The following is a 24,570-nucleotide window of genomic DNA, read 5'->3' as shown; positions in this document are numbered from 1 at the left end:
ATTGCGAAGAGAAAACTATGTGAAACTGCCATCAATTCTCATCAGACACGCAATCAATCTTGAGATAGATGCTAGTAACGGGGCTAATGTGATGAACGTGTCACCCACGCTCTCCCGAATCCATTCAACGTGAGATTGACGACGTTCTGAGCCAGCTGGAACAGTTTGGGGGCCTATGGTCGCGTTTTTACCGGTCGAAAAGTCTGGTATAAATTTCACATGCGGTTCTATCAGGATCTTTGTGTGGATGAAAGGCAAGTACATGCACAGTGTCAATGGTTTCGGGCATTGCTGTTTCTTTGACACAGATTTCTTCCCTAGGATTCACTTACTTGCACCATTATATACGTCTTAGAAGCGCGGCTCGCAGAATCTGCACACAATTTGAAGCAGCCGACTCCTAGCTGTCTTGTCGTCAAAAATCTGTCCGTGGTCCAAATTTGGGAACCATTGAACGTCTAGCCTGTCACTCCTCCACCCTTCGTCTTCCCAAACCGATGTCTCTATAGCTGCATCTTCCGAGCCCGTTAGATACGCTCGAATAACTTTTGTGTCGATTACTATGTCTCTGCCAGCCAAGACAACAGAGACACGATGCTTGCTAATGTCTTCTTTCCATAAGACGTTGTCAGCCCAGAAAAAGCGCCTGAACAATGTGTGAGAGATCCCCATATCCTTGGAGCCAAAGTAAGAGAGAAGATATTCATTGGCCTGCCGTGGTTTACGACAGATCTTGAGTAGCATAAGTTAGCCAAAGACGTGAGTTTGGGGATTGAGCAGCATACAAAGTTGTATGCCACATCGGGGAGATGAAGGAGAAAAGACACAGGATCAACAAACAGAACCGGTCCGAATTTTTGTGTGAGTTCAATGCTGCGGAGGAGATGCGTCGCAACAACACTCCCATAGCTGCACAGATCCGAGGTTGGTATTAGCTATGTCCATCAAGAATAAGGTGCCAAAGTATTACTACTTACGAATGTGACACCAGGACGCATTTGTCCCACCCGTGTGCCTCCAATATGTGATAGACCTCGTTGCATATTTTGTCTTTTGACATTGCCTCTGCCGTTATTCTCGAACTCACAGACATGATCTCTATGGCAATTATTCCCACATCCCCGTCAAGTGAATGCTTCGCGCCACTGGGGTTGATACCTGCCAGGAAATCTATATATGGGTAGAGTCCGACGCCAATGCCATGAATGAATAAGACGGGCAGTCTAGTCTTGGACGTATGCGGCCGGTGCCAGTATGTGAGAGATTCTGCCGGAGAGCAATAGCTGGTAAAGATATTGTGAGGGCGTGCGGGGAAGATAGCTAGAGACCGCAGAACTGAGGAGCGGTAGAAGGTAAATGAGTGGTATCGCAAGTATATGGACGTCAAAAGATCGACGATGAAGACACACTGAAGCGACGATATCAGCTGATTGAGATTTACAGAATGATTATCTCGTATAAGAAACTTACTGAATACCACGTCAGGCTTCGATGCAGCATCTCAACCTTGCTGAGAGTCAGCCTGAGGCACTCCGCCGTGCCTCGACCAGGTTCCAAGTTTCTCCCCAACAGCGTCTCCATTTCTCCAACATACTCTTCCAGCTCCTCTTCGTCTGCTGTTTCAACCTTGCCCGTGTTTAAAAAGGCCCAACGGAAGAAATCCTTCACGTTCTCTCGCTTAATCTCTGCCTCTGCCGCACCTCGAAACCATTTTCTCAGGTATTGTACCGGATCAGGGATCGTTTCGTGACAGCGCTTGAAAAGCCTCCTGCGATCCTCACGACAAAGGGGCTCGGGGTGCCTGGCAGCTTTCTGTAGGTATTCATTGTACGGTAGGTAGATGGCGAGATAAAAGCTAGCCTCGAACGCGAGCCACACTTGAAGAGCTAAAGGAACTTGGAAGGGTAGACCAACCAGCAGGTTAACCAGAGTATAAATAACGCTGACCGGCGCGATAAGGTGCAAGAAGAATATGCACGTCCGAATGAAGATATAATCCCATAGCGACGTTCCTATCATGGTGAATAGTGGAACTGGCCCGGCGCGAACGCTCAGCGTTGTTACGATCTCAAAATGAAAATGAACAAGTATGGGATAGCACTGCTTGGTGGTTCATTGTGCCGAGTGCTTGGGCTGGCAAGGCTTTAAAGCTAGTAACGAATTTTGTGGCGAGTGTAGCGAGCAAAGTCGATTCAATTAAACAACTTTGTTGAACGAAATGTGAAGCCGATTCTGTTGGGGCTTTCACATGCAGTCCCACATTTGGAAGTGTTTCGCGCTGCACATGGGAAATATTTGGCATGTGAAGGGCAATCTTGCACGCGATTGAAGTTTTAAAGATGTTCTAACGTCGCACTGCAACGGCGACTGCGGTGTCGCCTTTTTAGTCCTGTGTTAGTCTTGAGTGTTGGATAATACCATGGATGTCAAGGACTTGAGCATTAACAAGTGCAGATGAACAACAGTCGCGTTCTCTATCTAGGATTCTCGGCGCATGATGGGAGTGGGAGCATGTTGTCTACAAATACAAGGAAGAAATGCTGGCTTGATTTGACAGTATATGTTGTTTTGGCGCTGCCTGGTAAGGGATAGCTACGCACCAGATAACTTAGTCGATCAGACGTATTCGTCGCCAAAATATGGACAACCATCTGCCGCGCTATTAAGCTCGTCCATTTGCTACAGGTCTAGTAGCAAGCCACGGGACATTTGGTAGGTCCCTTTTGCTTGGTGATATCTAGGATGGCAGAGGCAACTACGGAAATGTTCTGCGACGATAGTATCTAGGCTTCGTCCCTGATGAGGTTACGATGTTGTCGCTGTGGTGGAGAGTGTCCTCCCTGTAACTAGTTATGTAGTAGGAGCATTTGGTGGTGGCCCACCACAGCGCCCCGTGTACAGTGGGTTGAAGGTAATTCCGAGCGAACTGCCACCAAATCGCCATACATTAGCGCTGGGAATTACCTGGAGGCACTGTAGCACATAACTGGCCAGGCACGCGACAACAGACGGCGCCCCCGAAAGTATTGAGACTCGCCAGCTTGGGCGTTGTGATAGAAGTACTACGATCGCGAGAAATTCGATTCTGGTTCCAGCAACGTCTCTCGTTTCCGCTCAGGCGGTAGCGACTGGAAAGTGGTACCCTATTAGTTACCAGCATAACCTCCATCCAGTTCCAGCACATAGCGAACTGGTTTGCTTATGGGACGGTAAGGAATGGGAACCGTTCCTGGCGGCGGTCATGGTAGGAGGGCTCTCGCTGGGGACAGAAACGGGCGATAATTACTTTTCCGTGCTGCGCACGAAAAGCGGCTCGTATAGTTTGTACTTGCTAAGATACTGGATTGACTAAGACACAGCTAAATTTCGCAACTAACTAAACTTTTAAAGGCTTGAGTTGTATAGGAATAGCTCAAACCACAGCTGCTGTTTTTCTATAGCTAGAGTGAGTCGCCACTTTCTTATATAACCCTGCGATGTATTTATTTTCGGCCAGGGCTCCTAAGACTCCTTGGCCACCCCTAGAGGCATAAAGGGCAACTAAACAAGATCGGGCCATAATGAAATGCTGGGCGGATTTTTGCAGCGGTTCAACTAAGTTAGGCAAGTTAGTCATAGCTATAGTTTGTCATTACATGTGCCACGCACCCTCTAGACTCGCTAATAAGTGCACCCACTAGCGAAGCTACCAGTACCTAACGTCGGCCACCCCTGAGCCGTCACCCCCCCTAACCGTCAGCCTTAACGCGACATAACTATGCCACTTTAATGCCTTATAACATAACTAAATTATTATAAATTATTATTAGAAAATTAAGTCTTAATAGCCTTATTATTAGATAATTTAAATTCCTCTAAATTAATTATACTAGGCTTATAGGTATTAAGTAGTTACGTATTAAGCTAGCGACGTGTTATTTCTACGTCTATAACTTTAACAAATAAGTTATTTAGGCTTAGGAGAACCTAAGCACGCTTCTATACTATAGCCTATTTATTTTTCTCTTAAAGCCTAATAAAATTAGTCTTTAAAGTAGTAATAATACTATCTTATACGTTAAATCTCTTTTATACCTTCCTTATAATAAGGCGTACTATTAGAGAGTCCTTCTTACTAGCTAAAAGGTTAGAAAATAACCTCTTTATATATTACCTGTTTAATAGTGTGTTTATATAATTAAGAAGTTACTCTAACTGTGTTTTTAGCGTAATTAGGCGTAGTAGAGGCTTATAAACTAGTAATAGGCTTATAAGTGGCTTTATAGTATTCTCTAGTTATAGCCTTAACGCCTTTTAGCCTATAATTATATTTTTTAAAGTTATCCTAAGCTCTTAAGCCTTTATATAACACTTAAGGAATATCTGCTTTCTAATTAGCGTTAAGTTAGAGGCGTAAAGTTAGCGATTAACTTACTAGCGATAATAGGTTTTAACTAGGCTAAAGATAGCTATATTGTGAGGTGCTGTCGGCGAAGAGCTTCAGTCACTAGATGATCCTTAGGTTTTTAGAATGATGGTGGAATTATCGCTGCCTCCTCGCTACTCCCTCGTCGGCAGCCCGCAGCTATATAGTAGCTTCTTCGCACGTGATACCTCTGGTTGCCTATAACCTCCTACTAACCAGCGTGCCCTGCGGGTGCCCTGACATATATTAAGAGGTTAAAGGACGTAAGAGCTATAAGCAGGTAAGAAAAAGATAAAGATATTATTAATATAACATTTATATAGAAATTTAGTTATATAATAACTTCTATAACTATTAATAACTAATAACTAATAGGAAGGTTTCTTTATTACTATTTTTAAGATAAAGATTATCTTAAGCTAGTAGATAGTAATAGTATTATTTATCTAGCCTTTATTAGAAGTATTAAAGTTCTACTTATTAAAAGGCTTTAAGTTACTAAAAAATTACTACTATTATATAGTCTTTCCCTAAAAGATAACTAGTAGGTTAAGTTTCTAGCTAGTAGCTAAGATATACTTAAAGATTATACTCTAATAACACAGCCTAGATTATTTCTTAATAGCTATCTTTTTTATAGTTAACCCTAGTATAAGGCTATTATCTCCTTAGCCTATTATAAGGCCTATCTTATCTATATTATATTATTATACTAGTTAGATATCTTTAATAGTAGGAATAGTAAGAAAGCGAAAGAATTTCTTAATAGTATTAGTTAAGGCTCTATTAACTCTTTTTAGATTAATTCTCTTACCTCTTAAGGTCTTAACCTTTAGGTTATAGTGTAAAAAGCCTTCTAACTAGTTCTTACTAATTAGTTCTTTATCGCCTCTAGATTAAGTAATCTTACCTACTATCTCTCTAACTTGTGTGTGTGTTAGAGGGTTACTTAGGGCGTCTTATATAAGGATCTAGCAGTAGAGATGCCTTTCCTAAGCCTTTAAAAGGCGTTAACAAGGCTAAAAGGCCTCCTCTTAGTCGGTATAGCTGTTAACACGACTAGATAGCGTTGTCTAAGGAATTCCCTATCGCTTTACGCTTATAGAGATACTAACGCCACTATAAACGTCTTATAGGGTATTATTTAGGCTTTCTTAGGTATAATTACTTATAGCAATTAAATGACACTAAAATTAATAGAGAATAAATATTATTATACGAGAAAACGCGGTTACTAAAAGGTAGTTATGGTGATAGAGTGGGTGCGTTAAGGCTGACGGTCAGGGGGGGTGACGGCTCAGGGGTGGCCGACGTTAGTTAGTGGGTGGGTGGCACACGTACCGCGATTTATATAACTAATACTGATCGATGCTGCTACCGCCACGAGAATCAGCACCAGGAACAACTGAGTAGTTCACCCACCATCTATCGCCACGGCCGCGCTAGTCATGCTCCTTGTAATCGACAATCAGGCTCTTTCCTCTTTTGCAAATTTATAGATCTAGTAGTGATATCTTACAATCTGTCAGAAGAAAACCATGCAGTGTACCTATCAGACTCAAATTTGTGGTATTTAGTCTCCGCCATCTTTCCTTCCAGCAGCTATTGTTGCTTTGGCTTGCTCTTTGAGCGTAAATGCCATTTGAATCTCTCTCAGGCTCTGGAAAATGAGCCAGCCCGGTATGAACAGCCAGAATGCGTTACATGTGACGTAATACGCCCAGTAGTAAATCCTTGCGGGGTGGCTTAAGACTATCCCGTGAACCAACTCTTCAAAAGCGCATGTGCTGTAGTAGAGAGCCAGGCCGTAAAGCTGTCCAAAACTAACGGTAAATTGAACTGAATGTCGCGAGACGTGGTCTGTGACAATCATGTACGCGCATAAGAATGATAGCGGGCCCCAGAAGCAAGCAGTGATAGTCTCCATGCAGATCACAAAAGAGTCTCGGGTCATGTAGCGTGAGTCGGAAAGCGCATATTCTTTCCAAAGCTGCCCAAACATGTCAGTGCGACCGCCCATCTGAAGAGAATGATAAGAAAAGTAGCCTTAGGAGGCTTGTTAGCTCTTGATTGATGTGCGCTAATGTATCAGAAGAGTAGATAATGTGTACAGACCTTCGAAAAAGGTATGAATGAAGCCACAAAGGACGAACCACGTCGATATCATCACATCGCTGCTTGAAAGCTTAGGTTTCAAGCTTTGCACAATACATTTTGTCGCTGTGGAAATGATTAATACTCCGCCAAAGAATGCTATAAGCAAAAACACAGTCGGGGTGGTTATTTCAATGTATCCAGGTACCCTTGAATCTACCGGATAGAAGGGGTGGTGACGATTGGCAGGCACAACTAGTGTTGGCGACGTTTTGATTGGTTGCTCCATGAAAAAAAGTTATATGGCTTTACCCAGAGAGCCTGACTGGCGATGATAGCCCGCAAGTTGCGTTTGTCAAGAGGACTAAAGGAATTGATACGCAGATGGATGGCAGCGATACTGACTCAGATTGCCTAGTAAAGCCTGTGATTCTGCTACTCTTTGATGATACGACGTGACGTGCTAAACGCGTAAGGCACGCTTCGTCCATTTTGAGCGAAAGTTGTGGGATGGGCCGCACTTCGCGAGGTACAAAAAGTCAGATGACTTACTTCAATGACGCCACCACTTCCAAGGAAACTCATCTTTAACATGCCACAAGCCGTTGGTGAGGTCACTTTCAAGAGGGCTGGCCAGTGAGACAGCGTACCAGAAAGGGGTTTTCGCCGTCACAAAGTCTCACAAGGCCAAATGTCCATCAAAGTTCTAGCACTACAAAAGCCCAATCATATTAACCTGCAAGGAACAACTGGGCGAGGTTCTGAAAGACGCGAAGTAGATCACCTCCTACGAAGCTTATAGAACTATTTGCCAGACTAGTTGTAACAATCCGAGTAGCTTTTGTTCGTGGCTGTTTGATTCGCCATAGAATTATCGTCGGGGCAAACGTACTAAAAAGCGAGTCCTAGTGATTGAAAATGGGGCCGAGTGTCCAGAGGCTTGCACTGACAACGGGAGTCCGATTGGCTGGCTAGGCTGGTTAGTGTAGGCACTCCAAAGCAGTCTATTCGCTGGAAGGCTGAGAAGCTGCACGGCCTAAGCCAACTGAACCCCGGCCTCCGTACTCCGGGCTTCAACATGAAACGTTCATTAAGACAAGCCTCAGCAGTGGCCGCATTTTTCATCGACAGGGGTTGCGCCGTTGTCATCGACTTGTCAAAGACTATCTATTCAATTAAAAGCAGCTATGGAGTCATCGAAAAAAAGAATCGGTGGAGGAAAACGAGGCACAATGGCTGGTTAGTGCCCCAACCAAGAGTATACTGTCGCACAAAAGCCAACTGCGCAGGATACGATGCAAGCGAGCGGAAGGGCGCACGCAAGTATTTGCTAAGGCCTTCCAAAAAAAAAAAAGTATCTGAATATTGCCAATGACGTCGAAAGAATTGATTCGCTAAATGCATGCTATCGATCCCTAGCTTTCTTTTCCTGCTATTCAACACCAGCATCAAACGACGTTGTATAGTCTTTCAACAAGACGTTGTCTTCAAATTGCTCGGCAAGTCGTTCTACCGTGGCAGAGTTTGGCTCCGAGAGTGCCAGATTGAGATCTGCCATGAAAGTTGCGCGAATTGGCCCCAAGAATCGGCCAGGATGACGTTTCTTAAGGTCATTCAAAATCCGACGCGCCGTTCGACTCGACATGTCGCTTTTTTCCATGGCCAAAGATAGAAGCCCTTTGACGATGCATGTGGCCACACGCCAGGACCGACCAAGGCTTTCATAGGCATAAATGCAGATTAAAAGATCAGAGTACCAATTTTTAACCTTATTGCCACTCAGAATAGCATTGATTACATAAATCAAGGCAGTGTGCCAAAGAATCGTGTAACCTGACGATGTGTAATTGAGACGATAGTTGGAAATGAGATGTTTAAGCTGCGCGACTGATGCCTCACAGACCGTATCAGGTGTAATTGTTCTATCCGAGAACGTCCGAAATCGTTGTCTTTCGCCTGGCGGTATCTGGGTATGAGGACGAAAGATGTCCAGAATCACTGCATGGAACCAAAGACTGTTGTTTGGGCTTAGCTGCGAATCGGCGAGTAGATCCAATAGCCTGGGATCCGTAGTCCCGAGTACTTACTGCAGGATTTGTACATGATGCGGATTCTGCTGTCCCTGGTAAAGGCGCGAGGGCAGATTATTGCTCCAAGCGAGGAGCTCACGAAACTTGAACTCTGCGAAGACAAATCTGCTGCTAAAGTCTAGAGGCAGCTTGTCGTCAACGCAGTACGCCAAACTGACTTCGTGCACAATGCACCAGAAGCGACAAATATGAGGGAAAGTATCACCCATATAGTTCGGCGTCGGCGACTTGAGTTCACTCGTAGAAGTTGTAGAAGATGCATCATTTGATGGTTTGGGCTCTGGGATTGCAATGCGCGGTGGATATTTCAGACCACTCAGGCTGCTTAAACCCGGCTGGCGATAAAATAACGACATGATCCTGTCAGCGAGGACTAAAGTTAGCAAACATTTCAGGTAGTAGGGGACTGTGAGCGGGTGACTCAACGTGATCCAGTTAAAGATGCCCCACGCAGCATACATTCGCGCCCTCGTAGCATCATCGTCTATATCGGCGATAACATCAGTCTCTGGCGAATCATCATCTCCGTCGATCCCGAATAACCCCATGCGCACGCCCATATCCGACGCCTCCGATGCGTATGTTAGAAGAGCATGGTTTCTTCCCTGGCCAAGGTAGCCGAGACATAGAAACTCCGCAGCCGCAGCGTTTAGAACAGAGTCACGACCATTAGCACGTTCAATATTCCATAGCCTTTCCGCTTCTTTACAGAAACCCATGGCAAGCTCATTTGTTCGGGAGTCGATACAACTGTACATTTGCTAAATAGCCAGTCAGAGCAGGGTACAAGGACGATGAAGGGTAAGAAGTAGCATACACTTGCCCAGTACATTAACGCGTTGACCAATAATGGAGAACAGTACAACGACCTTTTCGAAATCAAGTCTGAGATGAACAAATCCGGATCAAAGTGTCCCAGGAGAGGGTGGTCGGTCTCCAAGTAGAGCGAAATACATTTGGCAGCCATGTCGTTCTCTATACGGACATCTGTCCAATATCGGATATCTAGCTGATGCAGACGACTATCACATAAGTGTGATGTGTTCGATGGTCGATGGAGCCCATTCAGTTCCTCCGGCCAGGCTGAGGAGGGGCATGAGAGGTCATAGGCTAGCTCGTATGGTTGGTCTGAGGTTGAGGGGTCATCTCCGAACAGAGAATCTCTATATCACATTCTTTTAGCGAGTTATCTACACACATGTTACAAAGCTCTACGAGATGGACTCACAGGGAAGACATTGAATCTTCCGTCATCGATTCAGTGTGGCTACCCATCGGCGATCTCTCAAACTCCGTAGGAATAAATTGAGGTATAGCCGGGTATGCTATTGGATTATGTAGCTCAAACTCGAGGGGTCCAGATATGTCATTTTCCGTCGCGGCCGATGTAGACGCTGTCGGCGGCTCACTTCGGGGCCTTGCCTCGTCTCTCAACGTGGAAAGAATGATCGGTCCATTAGTTTCGGTACTCAGAAGTCTCAAGGTTCGTAGAGCGTCTGCTGGAGGGATGGTGTTGAGTATTTGCACGACTTCAATCAAGACGTTTCTCGATTCGTGGGATAGGTCTGATATATCTCTGTATGCGCATTGGCTAGATGAACCCAAGCAGTTTGTACATATAGGGCGTTGGCCATCACACTGGGAGCCTAGGTTAAAAGGCAGCTGTTTACTGAAGGCCATAACCTGCAACAGGGGCCACAGCAGTGGGACCTACTCGGGTTTTTTTGCGTCGACAGGTTTCGCACGCAACAGAAACTCCAATCCGGCGTCTCTTCGGTACGGGAGCTCCGAGGGATACCTGAGCTGCAGGATTGCTCTCAGTCGGACGGAGGGCTGGGAGAAGGGGAACGTAACGCCGGTCCATTTTCGCCTTCAATCTCCCTAATGTGGGCAGAGTTGTGAATCATACGAGAGACGTGTCGTGAACGTTGTAAGATCCGCCCACCGGAAGCACGACGGAAAGCTTGATACAAAATTAACACTCTCAACCACCACCCTAAAAAAGTGGGCGACGCAATGTGACGAAACAAGTGACGACGGAGTTGCGCTCCGTCAGCATTTTATTGGGCCGCTAGCAAAACCCATCATAGCCTAGTCGCACCTCGTCCCATGGCTGGCCATTGGCTGAAATACCTTGTTGCATGCATATCATGTGGAGAGCAATCCTGAACGAGTGAGCACGCGGCCCCAGCAAGATCTCAGCTTTCCCGTTTGGCCTAACTAGTGCCTTGTAGCTTGTGCAACAAGCTAAGGCTGGGCGGCTGGTAAGGCGACCAGCGATTTAAGGGTTCAGCTGAATAGGACCACAGGCTGTGTAGAATCTGCTAACACGCACATCGCCAATGCTGTGTGTACAGCTAGCCTAACGACTTTTCGTGAGTTTTTTTCCCCCGGAACTTATTGGGCGACTCATTCTCACGTCCTGGTTGTACCCTGTAACTAAATACCCCACAGCCTCGATTGCTGTCATTGCCAGCCCAGTTATCCATGGACCATTGTCCGGCAGTGCAGATGAATGCTGATGCGGAGTAAAACGCCCGCCCAGATTTTCTAGTTAAGACGCAGCACCGTCATGGCTGGTGGCCTGTTTCTGCCCAGAAATGCAACAGACCAAACCACATCTGCATCCATTCTTATATCGGCTTTTTCCAAAAGTTCACCATAAGCAAGCATAGTAAAATCCTGGACACGGTGTGTATACAGCGGCAATACTCCAAACAGACACGCTACGGAGCTCACACCCTCCAAAACTTTCAGGTTCTGAGGGCTGATTCGAGAGCAGTTTTTTTAGTGCTCTTCACAATTTGTGTTCAAGCAATGGATTTGATGGAACTATCTCATCTCCGGCCACTGTTGCCGCGTGAAAGCGGCGAACCCCCACCAAGTCGACTAGTGCCTATTCTACCCAAAAGATCTGCGGTATCTACAGCTTGTGAATATTGCAGGCAGCGAAAATCCAGAGTATGTATGCATTTGATAGCAATTGTGTGATGAATTATCTAATATGCCATATTAGTGCGATGGTGCAAGGCCGCACTGCACTCCCTGCGCCGCCAATGGACGAGAGTGCATCTATAGCACAGGCCCGTCCGAATCGAGGCAAACGGCTCGGAGAAGAATTCACGAAGAGCTTGAGCGAAAGGCCAGGGACCTTGAGAAGTCCCGAGATGCGCTCCGCATTCTGGTCGAAGCTCTGCAGGTCAAAGACGAAAGCGAGGCGTTGGCAATATTCCGGCGCCTGAGAGAAGGCACTGCCGCCGACGTCCTTGTACGCCACATTCAAGACGGTGATCTGCTGATACAAACCCACGCAATACCTGGAGCGAGGCTGCGGTTTGAATTTCCATATCGGAAACAGATGCCGCAGTCACTTTTGAAGGCTAATAATCCCTTCGTGACGTCGATGCTATACGAAACTGCATTTACTACGCCCACTAGTGTACGGATGTCACTAGACAAGCCCAGTCACAGTCCGGATATGTACGCCTCTCACAGCTCGCCCTACACGCAGCCGTACGGATTGGCCTCAATTGTCGACGCACGCCTCGATAAGGCGATACCATCCCGCTGGACGGTTGTTCTCGCTGACGACGTTTTTTTGAGGATGCTTCTGAAGCTCTATTTTCAATACGAGCATCAATTTCTCAGCTTCTTTCATAAAGACCTATTCCTTGACGATATGCTGTCAGGATCGACGACATTCTGCTCCGAGCTGTTGGTGAATGCCGTGCTAGCACTGGCTTGTGTGAGATTTGACATATCTAAACATACGCACATAATAGACAAATTGCTAATTATTGTCCCGTGCTTTTGGTAGAACTGCTGCCGTACGATGAAGGGACGTTACGAATTCTGGAACCCCGAAATGCTTGGCTACAAATTTTTCGCCGAAGCTAAGAGGGCTTGGGATGTTGAGATACACAATGACGGCCGCATCACTACTGTTCAGGCAGCGATGGTTCTCTGTGCGATCCACAATCTCTACGCGATGGACAAAGTTGGCATCAGCTTTGGCAACGGAGCTGTGAAGCTGGCTCATGAGCTCAACGCCTTTGCTTCTCATGCTGACATGACTTGCATCACCGATGTGGAAAGACACGCATACACATATACAGCGTGGAGCATGTATTTCTGGTTCAGGTATGCTGTCTCCCCTGGGTAGAGATAATAGAAAGTGGCCTAACAAACCCAACAGCGTGAAGTGCCATTTGCTTTGCATCCAGCCGTTGGTGAAAACTCCACCCGCAAGTCCGCTGCCTGACCCTGTTGAGAACCACGAGTGGTACAGCGAGACTTGGATTCAATACCCGTTCCATGACACGTTGTATTCTTTGAATCATCCTGTGTTTTTTAAGGCCAAGTGTGATCTAAGTATCATACTTAATCAGCTAACCTTCAGCATCTTCAACGAGGCTGGTCGCAGCAAGCCGCTACCTCCCAAAGAACTCAAAGACTTCTTGGAGAGGCTTGGAACTTGGCATTTTTTCCTACCCCAGTCGTTAGCCCCAGAAAACATTATCTTCCCATTTGAGCTGAACTTGCAGTATGTCCACAAAGCTGTCAGGTGCTGTACAGCGCATCTTTTGCTAAAATGTTGCAATAGTCTCACATACTACGCTGCTATACTGAGCCTTGGCGACTTCACCTCACCCGATAGTCTAGTAGTTGGTCTGGGTGACGAAACGGACGATATTAAGCAAAGCATAAATCACTCCTCTATGTGCTTCGAGACTCTCATGCGCTTATACTACCTGCATCACGGTTATGAAACCCCCGACGGTCACATGACTCATAATTTAATGATACTTGTATACAAGAGCCTTGCGCAAGTTAATGCGCTCGCAATAACGCCAACAGCTGCTCACGAAGATTCTCTCACATCGCAAGAAGCTAAAAGTACCTTGATTCTTGCAGAAACTGGCCTCTACGACCAAGGCCAGAATTATTTTTTGCCTCGCGCATTGTTTGAAATAGTAACAAAAGAAATGTCCGACCAGGACAAAAACTTGCTAGATGCCCACATTCCAGCACAGCAAGAAGACAGCGAAACTGTTGAATCGCGACAGAGATACATCAGCTCACAGTATCCGGTCAAGTTTGCTGTGCGGGACGCGGCCTTGCAAGATCCAAGGGAGAGACATCTTGGACAAATTGTTAATGAGTTTATGGCATTAGCAGCGAAGAAGGCGCACTCTATATCTTCCCGCACTGGAAATGAGCGGGAGGATGACGATCTGCGACTCTAAGTACCACAAGGAAATATATACGTGCTAAGCGCTGTTTTTACATTTGGCTCGGGGCGACAGAGGCATTCGGCCGTCGCCTTCAAAAGCTCGAAATAGCGCCTCCGCTCGGTTTTTGGTTGAAGCCAGTCGGGCCACTACAAATACCAACACCTGGGGCATGTTACAGCACTCTGCAGCAGGAGGCGGTCCTAGTGTCCGCATTTATTACGGCAGTGATGGTGCAACAGCGCGACCAGGTAACTACCTACCTAGGTATACACCGAATGGGGCAATGTACTGCAAGTTGGCTGGCAAAGTCCGATTCTCGAGCCCCTGAAACTGGGCGACGGATTCGGAAGACGAAAATATAGTCAACTCTCTCGCTGTATCTCTTTTTCATTGAGCCAGCATCGCCAATATCCACGCAACACTCTTTTCAACAGCATGCACTCTGCCACACTGCTCCTCGGCGCTGGCATACTTGCAAGCTGCCGCAAGCTTCCCGCCAGCAGCTCAAGGGCGTCTACGAGAACCCGTTGCGCCGCATCAACGACGATGACGCCTACGGCATGGATGTTGAGCTCGGAACGCCGCCGCAGAAAGTCACTCTCCTGGTCGATACCGGAAGCAACACGCATTCTATCGAGTCTCGCTGTCGGTAGCTCCTTGTTCCCTGCAATTAGAAAGAGACGAGGTACAGAGCGCTAACAGTGACAATTTGTGCAGACGACGTCTACTGCCAGGAGGGCGTGTGCAAGAGCACCGGCATATTTGACAACAAGACGTCCAGCATGTCCAAACTCGTCGATATCGGTTTCAATAATGTCATTTAGAATCAGGGCTTCGGCAGTGTGCTGTGCGACAGTTTCTCCATAGGCGGCAACAACTTTGAAGTAATGTAGTTTGGCTACATCCTCGGCCACTACCGCAACATATCGCTCCCCTTGTCTGCCCTTGCAGGCTTGAGCCTGCTATGCACTGTCCAGTACTGCAACGCGACACGTTCGTCCACGCAGACAATGTACGAGACGGGGTACATTAAGAAGCGTGCCTACAGCGTCTTCCTAGGTCCAGGAGACGGCAACGTCCTAGGGCAGCTAGTAGTGGGCGGCATCGACCAGGCCAAGCGCCGGGGCCCCGTATAGACGGTCAAACTGGTTGACCCTCGGGAGAAAGATGGCGGCGGCGTTATCGGTCAAGTGGTAACGTCAGGCAGTTCGCTACGCACGGCCGGGCAGGTGAGCGTGGACTTTGAGTATGAGGGCGACGGCAGGAAGGTGCTCTGGGATACGGGCGGCCCGCGGTGGTATGGACCGGAACCCATCTTTTGGAACGTGACGGAGTACTTTGACCTGCCCACGACGATTGACCGCTTCGACGGACGGTACAAGGTAAAATGCAAGTACCGCAAGCCCAATGACGACAAATTGGGGGTAATACTTGATGGCGGCTATGAGCTCCCCATTCCAATGTGGCAGCTTCTCAACGTGCGCGTTGACGACAAATGCTATCTAGACATGGAAGACATCCAGGGTGCCTAAGTTGACAGTTTTCTACGTAATCTATACCTCACGTACGACTACGACAAGTTGACTATCGAGATTTCTATGCCAAGTACACTGCCGAGACGGATATTGTGCCTATCGAGCAGATTTCTATTAGTACCGCTTCAGCATTGTCTTTCTACTGCTCCATGTGATGTAGTTCTTCGTCTAATAATTCATCTACATTGCACAATATGACTTGCACGCCAGCCGTAAGTGTCCATAGCCCCAGTCTTGGCGCAGCCGGCAACTTACATTCAGCCTTGTAGGCATGGCTAATTCGACTTGCAGAATAGTGCAAGTCGGAGAGTCTCTACGCCGAGATTGCGGAGATTGTGGCGTCGCCAGCGTAAGAGCCCGTTCGCCGAAACAAGGTGGAAGGTGAGGAATACAAGATCCCATGAAGCCATCGCTACGACGATGAGGGATGTCGTGCGTTTCCAGGCCATTGTTAAGGCACTGCTGCCGTAGAGCCTGACGTAGTGCACACAATAGGGCTTGCACGAAAAAGCGTCGCCTTGATTCAGCCCGAGCAGTTGCTCGACAATAGTCGAAAAAGTCCAATCTGGAATGTTGTTCCCGTTATTCCACCGCTTCAATAGCACGGTCGCAAGCTGTGGGCCACCGGTCGCCAACGAATGTTCTACTTTTAGCAGCCCATCCGCTGAATTAGGCCGCTAAAGAAAGCGTGCATTGGCACCATAACTAGGCATGCGCCCCTACAGGCGGTGCGCTCATGAGCTGTAGATACCTAGGTAGTTACTGGTAGCTACCTACTACTCCGAAATAGGACGCAGCTATGTGCCGAGGTGTTGAGATTCCGGCACCTCAATATATATCGGCCAGCATACTTACTCCCTTGCTGCGATGCAACGCTTTATTACCAGTATGAAAGGCATTGCTATCGTACGAGCGACGCGACAGGCTTGTACAGTATCCGTACCCAGCGCAGACAGGCCACCACTGTCAACACGCCCAGGCCGCCCGCCCGCACTGTCTCATCGCACTGTCGCAGCACATACCGAAACAATTGCATGCCAACAAGCACGCTTCTGCCGGCTATTTGGAAATTTGAATGACACCCCTGCAACGACATGCATGAACCGACCGCGGATGTTCTAGCGTGATTTTTTGTGTACCAACCTGCTGGGGCGCTGGACGGCTAGCCAAGACAGGCTGATTCATCAATGTACCAGTATGATGATGATATCATTATACTAACTAGGCTTTTAGCCTATCTAGTACTTCTATAGGGGGTATAGAAAGTAAGTAGGTACCCTTTTTATGTCTGTATCTATCTAAGGAACCTATAAGGGGGGGAGCCTAGTAAAAACTAGGTAAAAACCCCCTTATAGTGACCTCCTTCCCTAGAAGGTGGCTTCTTTTAGGGCTGCTGCTTTATAACGATGTATAGGTCTCTTCTATCTCGAAGAAGCTGAAGAAAAACGCTGCCCCTTATAGCTGTGACCATAACGCCCCCTATAGAACTGCCCCAGGGTTACCTAGAAACTAGGAGGTCTGCACCTAGGCCACCTATAGAGCTGCGAGCCACCTATAAGTACTGTAGAAACCTTCTCGTAGGCTGAAACGCTACCTTAACGCGGTAGATATCGTGGCTGTATCTCGAGGCCAATACCGCTGCCGTATCGTAGCAAGATCACGTCGAATTTATCTCGAAGACTCGAAAAACGCTGCCGTCGACGTAGCAGATCACGCCCCTACTATCGCAAGGTGGAATGCGCAGGAAGGCGAACTCTCCAAATTCCTTCCTGTGTGTGTGCCCTAGTCTCCACCAAACTTCAAAAATTTGGTGTTGATGTAGGAGGAGAGTTGCCTTAAGTAAAGGGCTTAGCCGTATGGAAAAGACAAATACCGGGTGTATATTGGTGTATAACGTACTACTAAAAAGCTGTCGTGAGGGTCACCTCCAACGCCCCGCCCGTCCAATATTAGACTTCCACTCTTGGCCGTTATTGCATCGTCCACAGCATGTCTATGGGCTGAAGATGGGGTGCATGCAGATCGTCCGATGAGCAGCTGCAGGATGGCAACAGGAAGTCGGACAAGAATCTCGTTTTGGGTAGAAAGGAAACACGCAAGTAAGATAGCAACGACAGCACATACGCTGCAGCCTAGGCATCAACATTAATATGGGCGAGGATGTTGAATCAGCTACCTAGCAACATGACTCTTTGACCGGACAGACCGTGTACCCATGATGCCGGTCAGAGGCTCAGAGCACTACCAATACTGGCCGCATCTTCCTGCGCAAAGGCAAGTGTCTCGATAATCAATGCGCAGCCAGTCATACGGCCATCATCGGCATTTCTGCCCACTGCGGCCGACCGTCGACCGGCCCATTCCACTGTACGAGAGCGCCAGCCCAACTCGGCGTACAGAGCATTGATACCTAACCTTGGAAGAGCATGCTGTCACGCATCTATGCGGCTTCGGGCTACGCTGGCAAAGATGCAGCAAAGGTGTAGCGAAGGCGAAATTGACACATTGGTTAAGTTTATCTGGAAACCCAGCCGGTCAACTCGTCTTTAATCCACCGTTCACCTCACTGGCTGCTCCGGTGCTCCGTAGGTACTCGCCATAAGCCATTTTGGCCTTGTACCTGCTGGCAGCTTCCTCTCAGCGCTGTGCAGCCAGCCACGGCCAGCGTACAGTGGCCTAGCGCGGCGCTGTAGCACTCCCGCCAGTGGTGCTTCTGGTGCCTCACAAATGCGCTAGACTGTGCGCACCAGAAACCTATGCGCTCCCTCAAGGTAACTTCAGCTTGTTTGCGTTTCTCGTCCCATGTTGTTCGTGGTTACCAGCACCAAGTCTCCGGTGTCCCCTCAGCCCTTTTACCAGTATTCTTCTACCTGGCTTCTGCCCCTCTTTTTAACTTTGCATTTGTTTCGGAAATGGGACGTTGCTCTTTCTCGATATTTAGGTACTACTAGCTACCCTCGCGACACTGTCGTCACCGCCTGTCTCATCATCCTCCGGTTACACCTGTGTGACCTCTACTGGCCGGCCCTTGCCCTTACTTGACATATCGACTCTCAACTTTTGCCATCCTTTCAGTCGCTTGGCCGAGCTTGCCCGTCCCGTTCACGTCACCACTCTCCAGGCTACCAGTACGGCCAGCGCACCCCCGCCCACTAACTACCTAAACTACCTACCTAGAATCCACCCGCTGAAGGCTGGCGTTGCGGCGGTATCCACCATCCCTGCCCCATCACTCCATCTTCTCCGCCCCAAGAGAAAAAAAAACAAAATTCATTCCAATCCGTGCCGGGCCCGCGCCCCAGTGCCAAGACAGGCTGTTCGCCCTCGACACCAGAGATCTTTTGTTCCAGGATTACTAGACCTCTCTCTTCTTTTTTCCTCTTTTCCTTCTTCAGCGCAATCCCACGACAATCACAACGACGCTCATCGCCTTCAACTCGTCCCATCGCGGCCTGCTCCTCACAAGCACACCGCATCTTCAACTGCCGGTGTCGCTGCAGAATTCCCCGCCTCCCCACCGATACAGCCATCATCATTGCTTTGGCGCGGCGCCCAGTCAAGTCCCGAGTCCGCCAAAGCCATGACCGGCTTCGCCCAATGCTCCTGGCCGATATGGCGGGTAGATGATTTCAGTCTCTGTTTTCAAGTCGAGTATGTCCTGCTTTTCCTGCTTGTTCATGCCTTGGCTGGTTCTCTGCCGTGCCGGCGCCGGCATCCGCAAACGCAGCCACTAACCAAGCCAAAACCGCTAATCGCTTCTTCAGCTACCTTCGTGTCATACTTCCACTTCTCCTTGTTGCTCTGTCTGCTACGCGCATCATCTCTTTCAATGTTGCTCGAATCATTGAGAGCCGTAGGGCGCACGGCTACGACGCTGTCGACAGCGGCGACCATGTCATTGATCACACTGCGCTCCCGCCCGACCCGGACACCGAGTCCGAAGAAGATGTAGAAATTCACGGCGGCCGCCTCTCCAAAACTCTTTCGCGCGGCTCCGTTGTTCACGCCGATCAACCCCACGGCCAGTTGCTCTCCAACATTGTCGAGATTCTCGCCGTCGTCGTCATCATCGCTCTCAACGTCCTTGCCCTCGTCACCGGCACCGGTTCCTACGGCCGACGCGCCCGTCTCGCTGCCACCGCCAGCTTGGTTGTCTGGCTCTATACTCTTGCCCTCGTCTCTCTCCGTCTCTTCCTCGGGGGCTCGAAATGGAGAGTCCCTCGCCTCTGGAATCATACTGCCACCATCTACGGCATAACTTGGGTTTGCTCCCTCGTCATCTTCCGCTCCGCCATCATCAACCCGAGCTCCGAGCTCGCCGAGGGCATCGCCATTGCCGAGTTCGCTCTGACAACCATTCTCTGGGGAATGGCTTTCACCACCCGCAAGGGCAATAAGACCGTTATGATGGAATGGGAGAATGGCCTAGAGCCTTCCCGCGAGCCCCTCGCCAGTCTCTTCTCCATTGTCACATTTTCTTGGGTCGACGATATTGTCTGGGCCGGCTGGATAGCTCCCTTCGAGATGAACACCGTCTGGAATCTCTTGCCCAAGGACAAGGCCGCCAATGTCATTGCCAGCTACCGCTCCTTCAAGCAGACCGGCTCCCTCGTCGTTCACTTGCTCAAGTACTTCCAGGGTCCGCTCATTGGCCAGTGTCTACTCGCCGCCCTGGCTGGTGTCTTTACCTTTGCGCCCACTATGCTGCTCAAGTACATTCTCGAATACGTCGAGAACCCCGACGCCGCTCCTCGCAACGTTATCTGGCTCTTAGTCATTCTCCTTCCCATCCTGGACACGATCCGTTCCATCAGCGACAACATTAGTCTCTGGACAGGCCGCAAGATCTGCATTCGCATGCGCGCCATCATCATCGGCGACGTATATGCCAAGGCCCTTCGCCGCAAGGCCGCTGCCGGCCCAGATAAGACTTTAGGAGTCTCCCCAGAAGACGACGACCCTGCCAGCAAGGGCGCTGTTTCCACCATCAAGCGCGCACTTGGCCTCAAGGGCAAAAAACATCCCCACGCCAAGGCGCAAGACAAGATCGCCGCCGCCGCTGACGAGCAAGCCAACCTGGGTACCATCATTAACCTCATGTCTGTCGATAGCTATAAAATCTCCGAAACCACCGCGTACCTGCACTTCCTCGTTGGCGCTGCACCCGTTCAGCTCGCCGTATCTGTTTTCCTCCTCTGGCAGGTCATGGGCCTCAGCGCCATTCCCGGCATCGTCGTCATGATCTTCCTCGTTCCTGTCAACTATCTCCTCGCCAATGGCTTCAGTGTCACCTCCAAAAACATCATGGCCGCCACCGACAAGCGAATTCATATTACCAACGAAGTTTTGCAGAACATTCGCATCATCAAGTACTTTGCCTGGGAGAAGCGCTTTGGCACCATCATCGACGAGAAGCGTGAAAATGAACTGAAGGCGATGCGCTCCCGCTATATACTCTGGTCAGTTGCCGTGGCCATATGGAACTCGGTCCCCGTTCTCATCACCTTCTTCTCGTTTGTCGTCTTTACGCTCGTCGAGAAAAGGCCTCTCTACCCATCTGTCGCCTTTACTGCCATTTCACTCTTTATGCTTTTGCGTATCCCCTTGGATATGCTCGGTGACATGTTTGCGCACGTCCAGGAAGCCAAGGTCTCGGTCGAGCGTGTCGAGGAATTTTTGCAAGAGGGGGAGACTGAAAAGTACGAACAGCTTGGCTCTGACAACATCGACGAAGACGGCGTTAAGCGCATCGGCTTCCGTGCTACAACGCTCTCCTGGAGCAGCAGAAACAGCAAGACTGACGATGGCCCCAGCGCTTTCCGCCTGTGGGATCTTAACATTGACTTTCTCATTGGCAAGCTCAACATCATTGCCGGCCCGACCGGCTCTGGCAAAACGTCGCTGTTGATGGGTCTTCTGGGCGAAATGTCTCTGTACTCTGGCAAGGTATTTTGCCCTGGTGGCCGCAGCCGCGACGATGTCCGGCCCGATCCCGAAACTGGCCTCGCCGAGACTATCGCCTACGTTGCCCAGGCTGCTTGGCTGCTAAATGGCAGCATCAGAACCAACATTCTCTTCGGCGCCCCTTACAATGAGAAGCGATACAACGACGTCATTGTCGCCTGCGCACTTGAACGTGATTTGGACATTCTCGACCATGGCGACGAGACTCTCGTTGGTGAAAAGGGTATCACTCTTTCTGGGGGTCAAAAGCAACGCATCTCCCTCGCCCGTGCCGTTTACTCCGACTCCGCCCACATTCTCATGGACGACTGCCTTTCCGCTGTTGACTCCCACACGGCTCACTGGATCTTCCACCGCTGTATTAGAGGCCCTCTCATGGAGACCCGAACCTGTATTCTCGTCACCCACAACGTTCAGCTCTGCGCACCCCAGTCTGACTTTGTAGTCGTGCTTGAAAATGGTCGCGTGAGCGCCCAGGGCGCATCTACCGAACTGATTGCCGCTGGCAAGCTGGGCGAGGATCTCCAGAGATCCCGCCCTAGCTCCGCCCTACCGTCTCGTGCTCCCTCCCGCGCCTCCAGCTTCGGCGAAACCACCGTCGTGGAAAGCTCTCATGGTGCGCCGCACAAGCCAAAAGTCAAGAAGACTGTGGCACCCCAGGTGGATCCCATGGACGAGGGCAAGGCTACTGGTGCCATCAAGTGGCCCGTGGTGAAGCTTTACCTCTTTTCCATGGGCTCCTATTGGTTCTGGATCATTGCTCTCATTGTCTTTCAGCTGCAGCAACTCGCGCCTGTCGCTACCAATATCTGGGTACGAGCCTGGGCCAACCAATACGTCGCAGAAGACGTCCGCGGTGTTGCTTTTAGCTCGGCCAGTGCATCGTACAACAACCAATTTCACCCCAAGGCAGCCTGGGCCACCATCGCCAAGTTGAGCAATCTGCAGGTCGACCAGTCGCCTGCTTACGCGGGCGCCTACACAGTCACTACCCAGACGCCAATCGATCGTGCTCGGCCCGCGCATGATGTCGATGCAGTTTACTACGTTTTTGGTCTTGCTTTTATCGGTGCTCTTGGTGCTTTCACTGCCTTTGTCCGCGACATTTGGATCTTCTTTGGTTCTCTGACTGCGTCTCGTCGTCTGCACAATGCGCTGCTCAGTTCCGTCATGCGAGCCCGCTTCAAGTTTTTTGACGTCACACCCCTCGGTCAGATCGTCAACCGCTTCAGCAAGGATCTCGAAGCCGTCGACCAGGACATTGCCCCCACGGCTATTGGCGTGCTAGCCTGCGCTCTTTCTCTCATCGTGACTGTCGTTCTCATCGCTGCCATTACGCCTGGCTTCTTGATTGCCGCTGTTTTCATCGCTATTCTCTTTTACGGTGTCTCCGTCTTTTATCTCCGTGCCTCTCGCGACCTGAAGCGTCTGGAGTCCGTGCAGCGCAGCCCACTCTTCCAGCAGTTTGGCGAGACGCTCAGTGGCATGACGACCATCCGAGCTTATGGTGTCGAGCGCCGCTTCATCCGCGAGAACCTCGACAAGGTCAACACCGCGAACCGGCCTTTCATCTATCTCTGGGCCCTCAATAGATGGCTTGCGTTTCGTGCCGACTTTATCGGCAATAGCGTCTCCTTCTTTGCTGGTGTTTTCATCATTCTCAGCATCGGAAAGATTGATGCCGGCTCCGCGGGTATCTCGCTCAGCTACGCTATGAGCTTTACTGACAATGTCCTGTGGCTGGTTCGACAGTACGGCACCAACGAGCAGAACATGAACTCCATGGAGCGCATCAAAGAATACCTGGATGTTGAGCAGGAGGCAGACGCCATTGTTGAGGATAACCGACCAGCTGAGTCGTGGCCGGAGAAGGGTAGTGTGGAATTTGTCAATTACAGTACCCGGTATCGAGCTGACCTGGAACCCGTGCTCCGCGGCATTTCGCTCAAGATCAACGCCAAGGAAAAAGTGGGTATTGTTGGTCGTACTGGTGCAGGCAAGAGTTCTCTCACGCTGGCGCTGTTCCGTGCTCTCGAAGCAGACAAGGGCGAGATTCTCGTGGACGGCGTCAACATTGGAGCCATTGGCCTCCAGGACCTGCGCGAAAAGATTACTATCGTGCCCCAGGACCCAACCCTGTTCACTGGCACTCTGCGATCCAATCTAGATCCGTTTGATCAGTACACAGACGGCCAAGTCTTCGAGGCTCTACGTCGCGTGCATCTGATTGGTGAGGAGGATACTAGCACACCTACGACGCCAGTGTCTACCCTCACCAGCAACAAGAATATTTTCCGAGATCTTTCCTCGCCAGTCGCCGAATCCGGATCCAACTTGTCCCAGGGCCAGCGACAACTTCTGTGCCTCGCCCGCGCGATGCTCAAGAAGCCCAAGGTCCTCGTCATGGATGAGGCCACAGCATCGATTGACTACAACACCGACTCCAAGATTCAAGAGACGATTCGCGAGATGCGCGGCACCGTCGTCACGATTGCGCACCGCCTGCAGACCATTGTCGACTATGACAAAGTGCTCGTTCTGGACAAGGGCGAAATGGTCGAGTACGCGCACCCATGGGAGCTGATCAGCGACGAGAAGACGCAGTTTTACAGCATGTGCGAGTCGAGCGGCGACCTGGACATTCTGAAAAAGGCGGCCAAAAAGAAGTGGGATGAGGGTCGTCTTGTAGATGTAGAGGCGATATAACGTCTTTACAGTGTACTTATTGTCTCTGTATATTGCATTGTGTCCCGATTTGTTTTTTCTTACATCATGTTCTCCTAATTTTGGGTACGGCGCGCGGCTATTTAGATTACGGACGCAGATCACTGTGGGCTGGTGGCTTTGTGATTTCTCTCTATATTTGGCGTTGAGAAAAAAAGTTTAGATGAATATATGCAAAAGATTGAAAGCACATTCCTTGCATTGTCTCATATCGGCCACCTGTTGACTTCGCTGACGACTTCATTTTTACAGGCACTGGTGTGTGGTGTCCCATATCAACTCGGTTTTACGATGGGCGCCTGTACGCGGGGTAGCGTTGAGTCATGGTGATTAGCAAAAACCAGGCCGCATAAAGAAGCATCTATGTGCACCCGAACGCTGCAGGTCGTCACGAGGTAGGTACTGGACGCTCTGTACCTGGGTAGATGGTTGTAGTAATGAGCATGTCTGGCTGCCAGAGAGACCACAATTGAAGATTGCGCTTGAACGCCGATATATTTTTTACGTTTGTCAAGTTTCTTGTT

At 49.4% G+C, this 24,570-nt stretch overlaps 7 protein-coding genes across 7 annotated transcripts; 2 read left to right on the top strand and 5 right to left on the bottom strand.

Annotated features, from left to right (window-relative positions):
- Positions 1 to 351: 351 nt before the first annotated feature.
- On the bottom strand, positions 352 to 2,019 carry LMH87_008499 (uncharacterized protein; the record flags this gene model as incomplete). Its single annotated transcript, XM_056201675.1, has 5 exons — positions 352 to 732; positions 786 to 909; positions 978 to 1,098; positions 1,159 to 1,408; positions 1,471 to 2,019. 5 exons carry the CDS (start codon positions 2,017 to 2,019, stop codon positions 352 to 354), a joined length of 1,425 nt encoding a protein of 474 aa, XP_056056314.1.
- A 3,959-nt stretch (positions 2,020 to 5,978) lies between these two features.
- Positions 5,979 to 7,093, bottom strand: LMH87_008498 (uncharacterized protein; the record flags this gene model as incomplete). The annotated part of the gene is made up of 4 exons (XM_056201674.1): positions 5,979 to 6,451; positions 6,521 to 6,625; positions 6,812 to 6,824; positions 7,052 to 7,093. The coding sequence occupies 4 exons, from the start codon at positions 7,091 to 7,093 to the stop codon at positions 5,979 to 5,981; spliced, it is 633 nt and encodes a 210-aa protein (XP_056056313.1).
- An 838-nt stretch (positions 7,094 to 7,931) lies between these two features.
- Positions 7,932 to 10,453, bottom strand: LMH87_008497 (uncharacterized protein; the record flags this gene model as incomplete). The annotated part of the gene is made up of 6 exons (XM_056201673.1): positions 7,932 to 8,514; positions 8,587 to 8,949; positions 9,016 to 9,350; positions 9,407 to 9,752; positions 9,818 to 10,227; positions 10,304 to 10,453. The coding sequence occupies 6 exons, from the start codon at positions 10,451 to 10,453 to the stop codon at positions 7,932 to 7,934; spliced, it is 2,187 nt and encodes a 728-aa protein (XP_056056312.1).
- A 953-nt stretch (positions 10,454 to 11,406) lies between these two features.
- Positions 11,407 to 14,647, top strand: LMH87_008496 (uncharacterized protein; the record flags this gene model as incomplete). The annotated part of the gene is made up of 7 exons (XM_056201672.1): positions 11,407 to 11,550; positions 11,606 to 12,334; positions 12,407 to 12,729; positions 12,785 to 13,132; positions 13,193 to 13,253; positions 14,258 to 14,468; positions 14,541 to 14,647. 7 exons carry the CDS (start codon positions 11,407 to 11,409, stop codon positions 14,645 to 14,647), a joined length of 1,923 nt encoding a protein of 640 aa, XP_056056311.1.
- Positions 14,648 to 15,034: 387 nt separating this feature from the next.
- On the bottom strand, positions 15,035 to 15,631 carry LMH87_008495 (uncharacterized protein; the record flags this gene model as incomplete). Its single annotated transcript, XM_056201671.1, has 3 exons — positions 15,035 to 15,325; positions 15,392 to 15,454; positions 15,614 to 15,631. The coding sequence occupies 3 exons, from the start codon at positions 15,629 to 15,631 to the stop codon at positions 15,035 to 15,037; spliced, it is 372 nt and encodes a 123-aa protein (XP_056056310.1).
- A 1,225-nt stretch (positions 15,632 to 16,856) lies between these two features.
- On the bottom strand, positions 16,857 to 17,575 carry LMH87_008494 (uncharacterized protein; the record flags this gene model as incomplete). The annotated part of the gene is made up of 5 exons (XM_056201670.1): positions 16,857 to 16,899; positions 16,953 to 16,974; positions 17,081 to 17,192; positions 17,258 to 17,351; positions 17,565 to 17,575. The coding sequence occupies 5 exons, from the start codon at positions 17,573 to 17,575 to the stop codon at positions 16,857 to 16,859; spliced, it is 282 nt and encodes a 93-aa protein (XP_056056309.1).
- A 1,363-nt stretch (positions 17,576 to 18,938) lies between these two features.
- On the top strand, positions 18,939 to 24,028 carry LMH87_008493 (uncharacterized protein; the record flags this gene model as incomplete). Its single annotated transcript, XM_056201669.1, has 2 exons — positions 18,939 to 19,009; positions 19,123 to 24,028. The coding sequence occupies 2 exons, from the start codon at positions 18,939 to 18,941 to the stop codon at positions 24,026 to 24,028; spliced, it is 4,977 nt and encodes a 1,658-aa protein (XP_056056308.1).
- Between the last annotated feature and the right edge of the window lie 542 nt (positions 24,029 to 24,570).

This window comes from Akanthomyces muscarius (genome assembly GCF_028009165.1).
Source record: "Akanthomyces muscarius strain Ve6 chromosome Unknown contig_18, whole genome shotgun sequence".
Lineage (NCBI taxonomy): Eukaryota > Fungi > Ascomycota > Sordariomycetes > Hypocreales > Cordycipitaceae > Akanthomyces > Akanthomyces muscarius.
The sequence above is the reverse complement of the archived record's forward strand: the minus strand, read 5'-3'. Positions and strand labels throughout refer to the sequence as shown.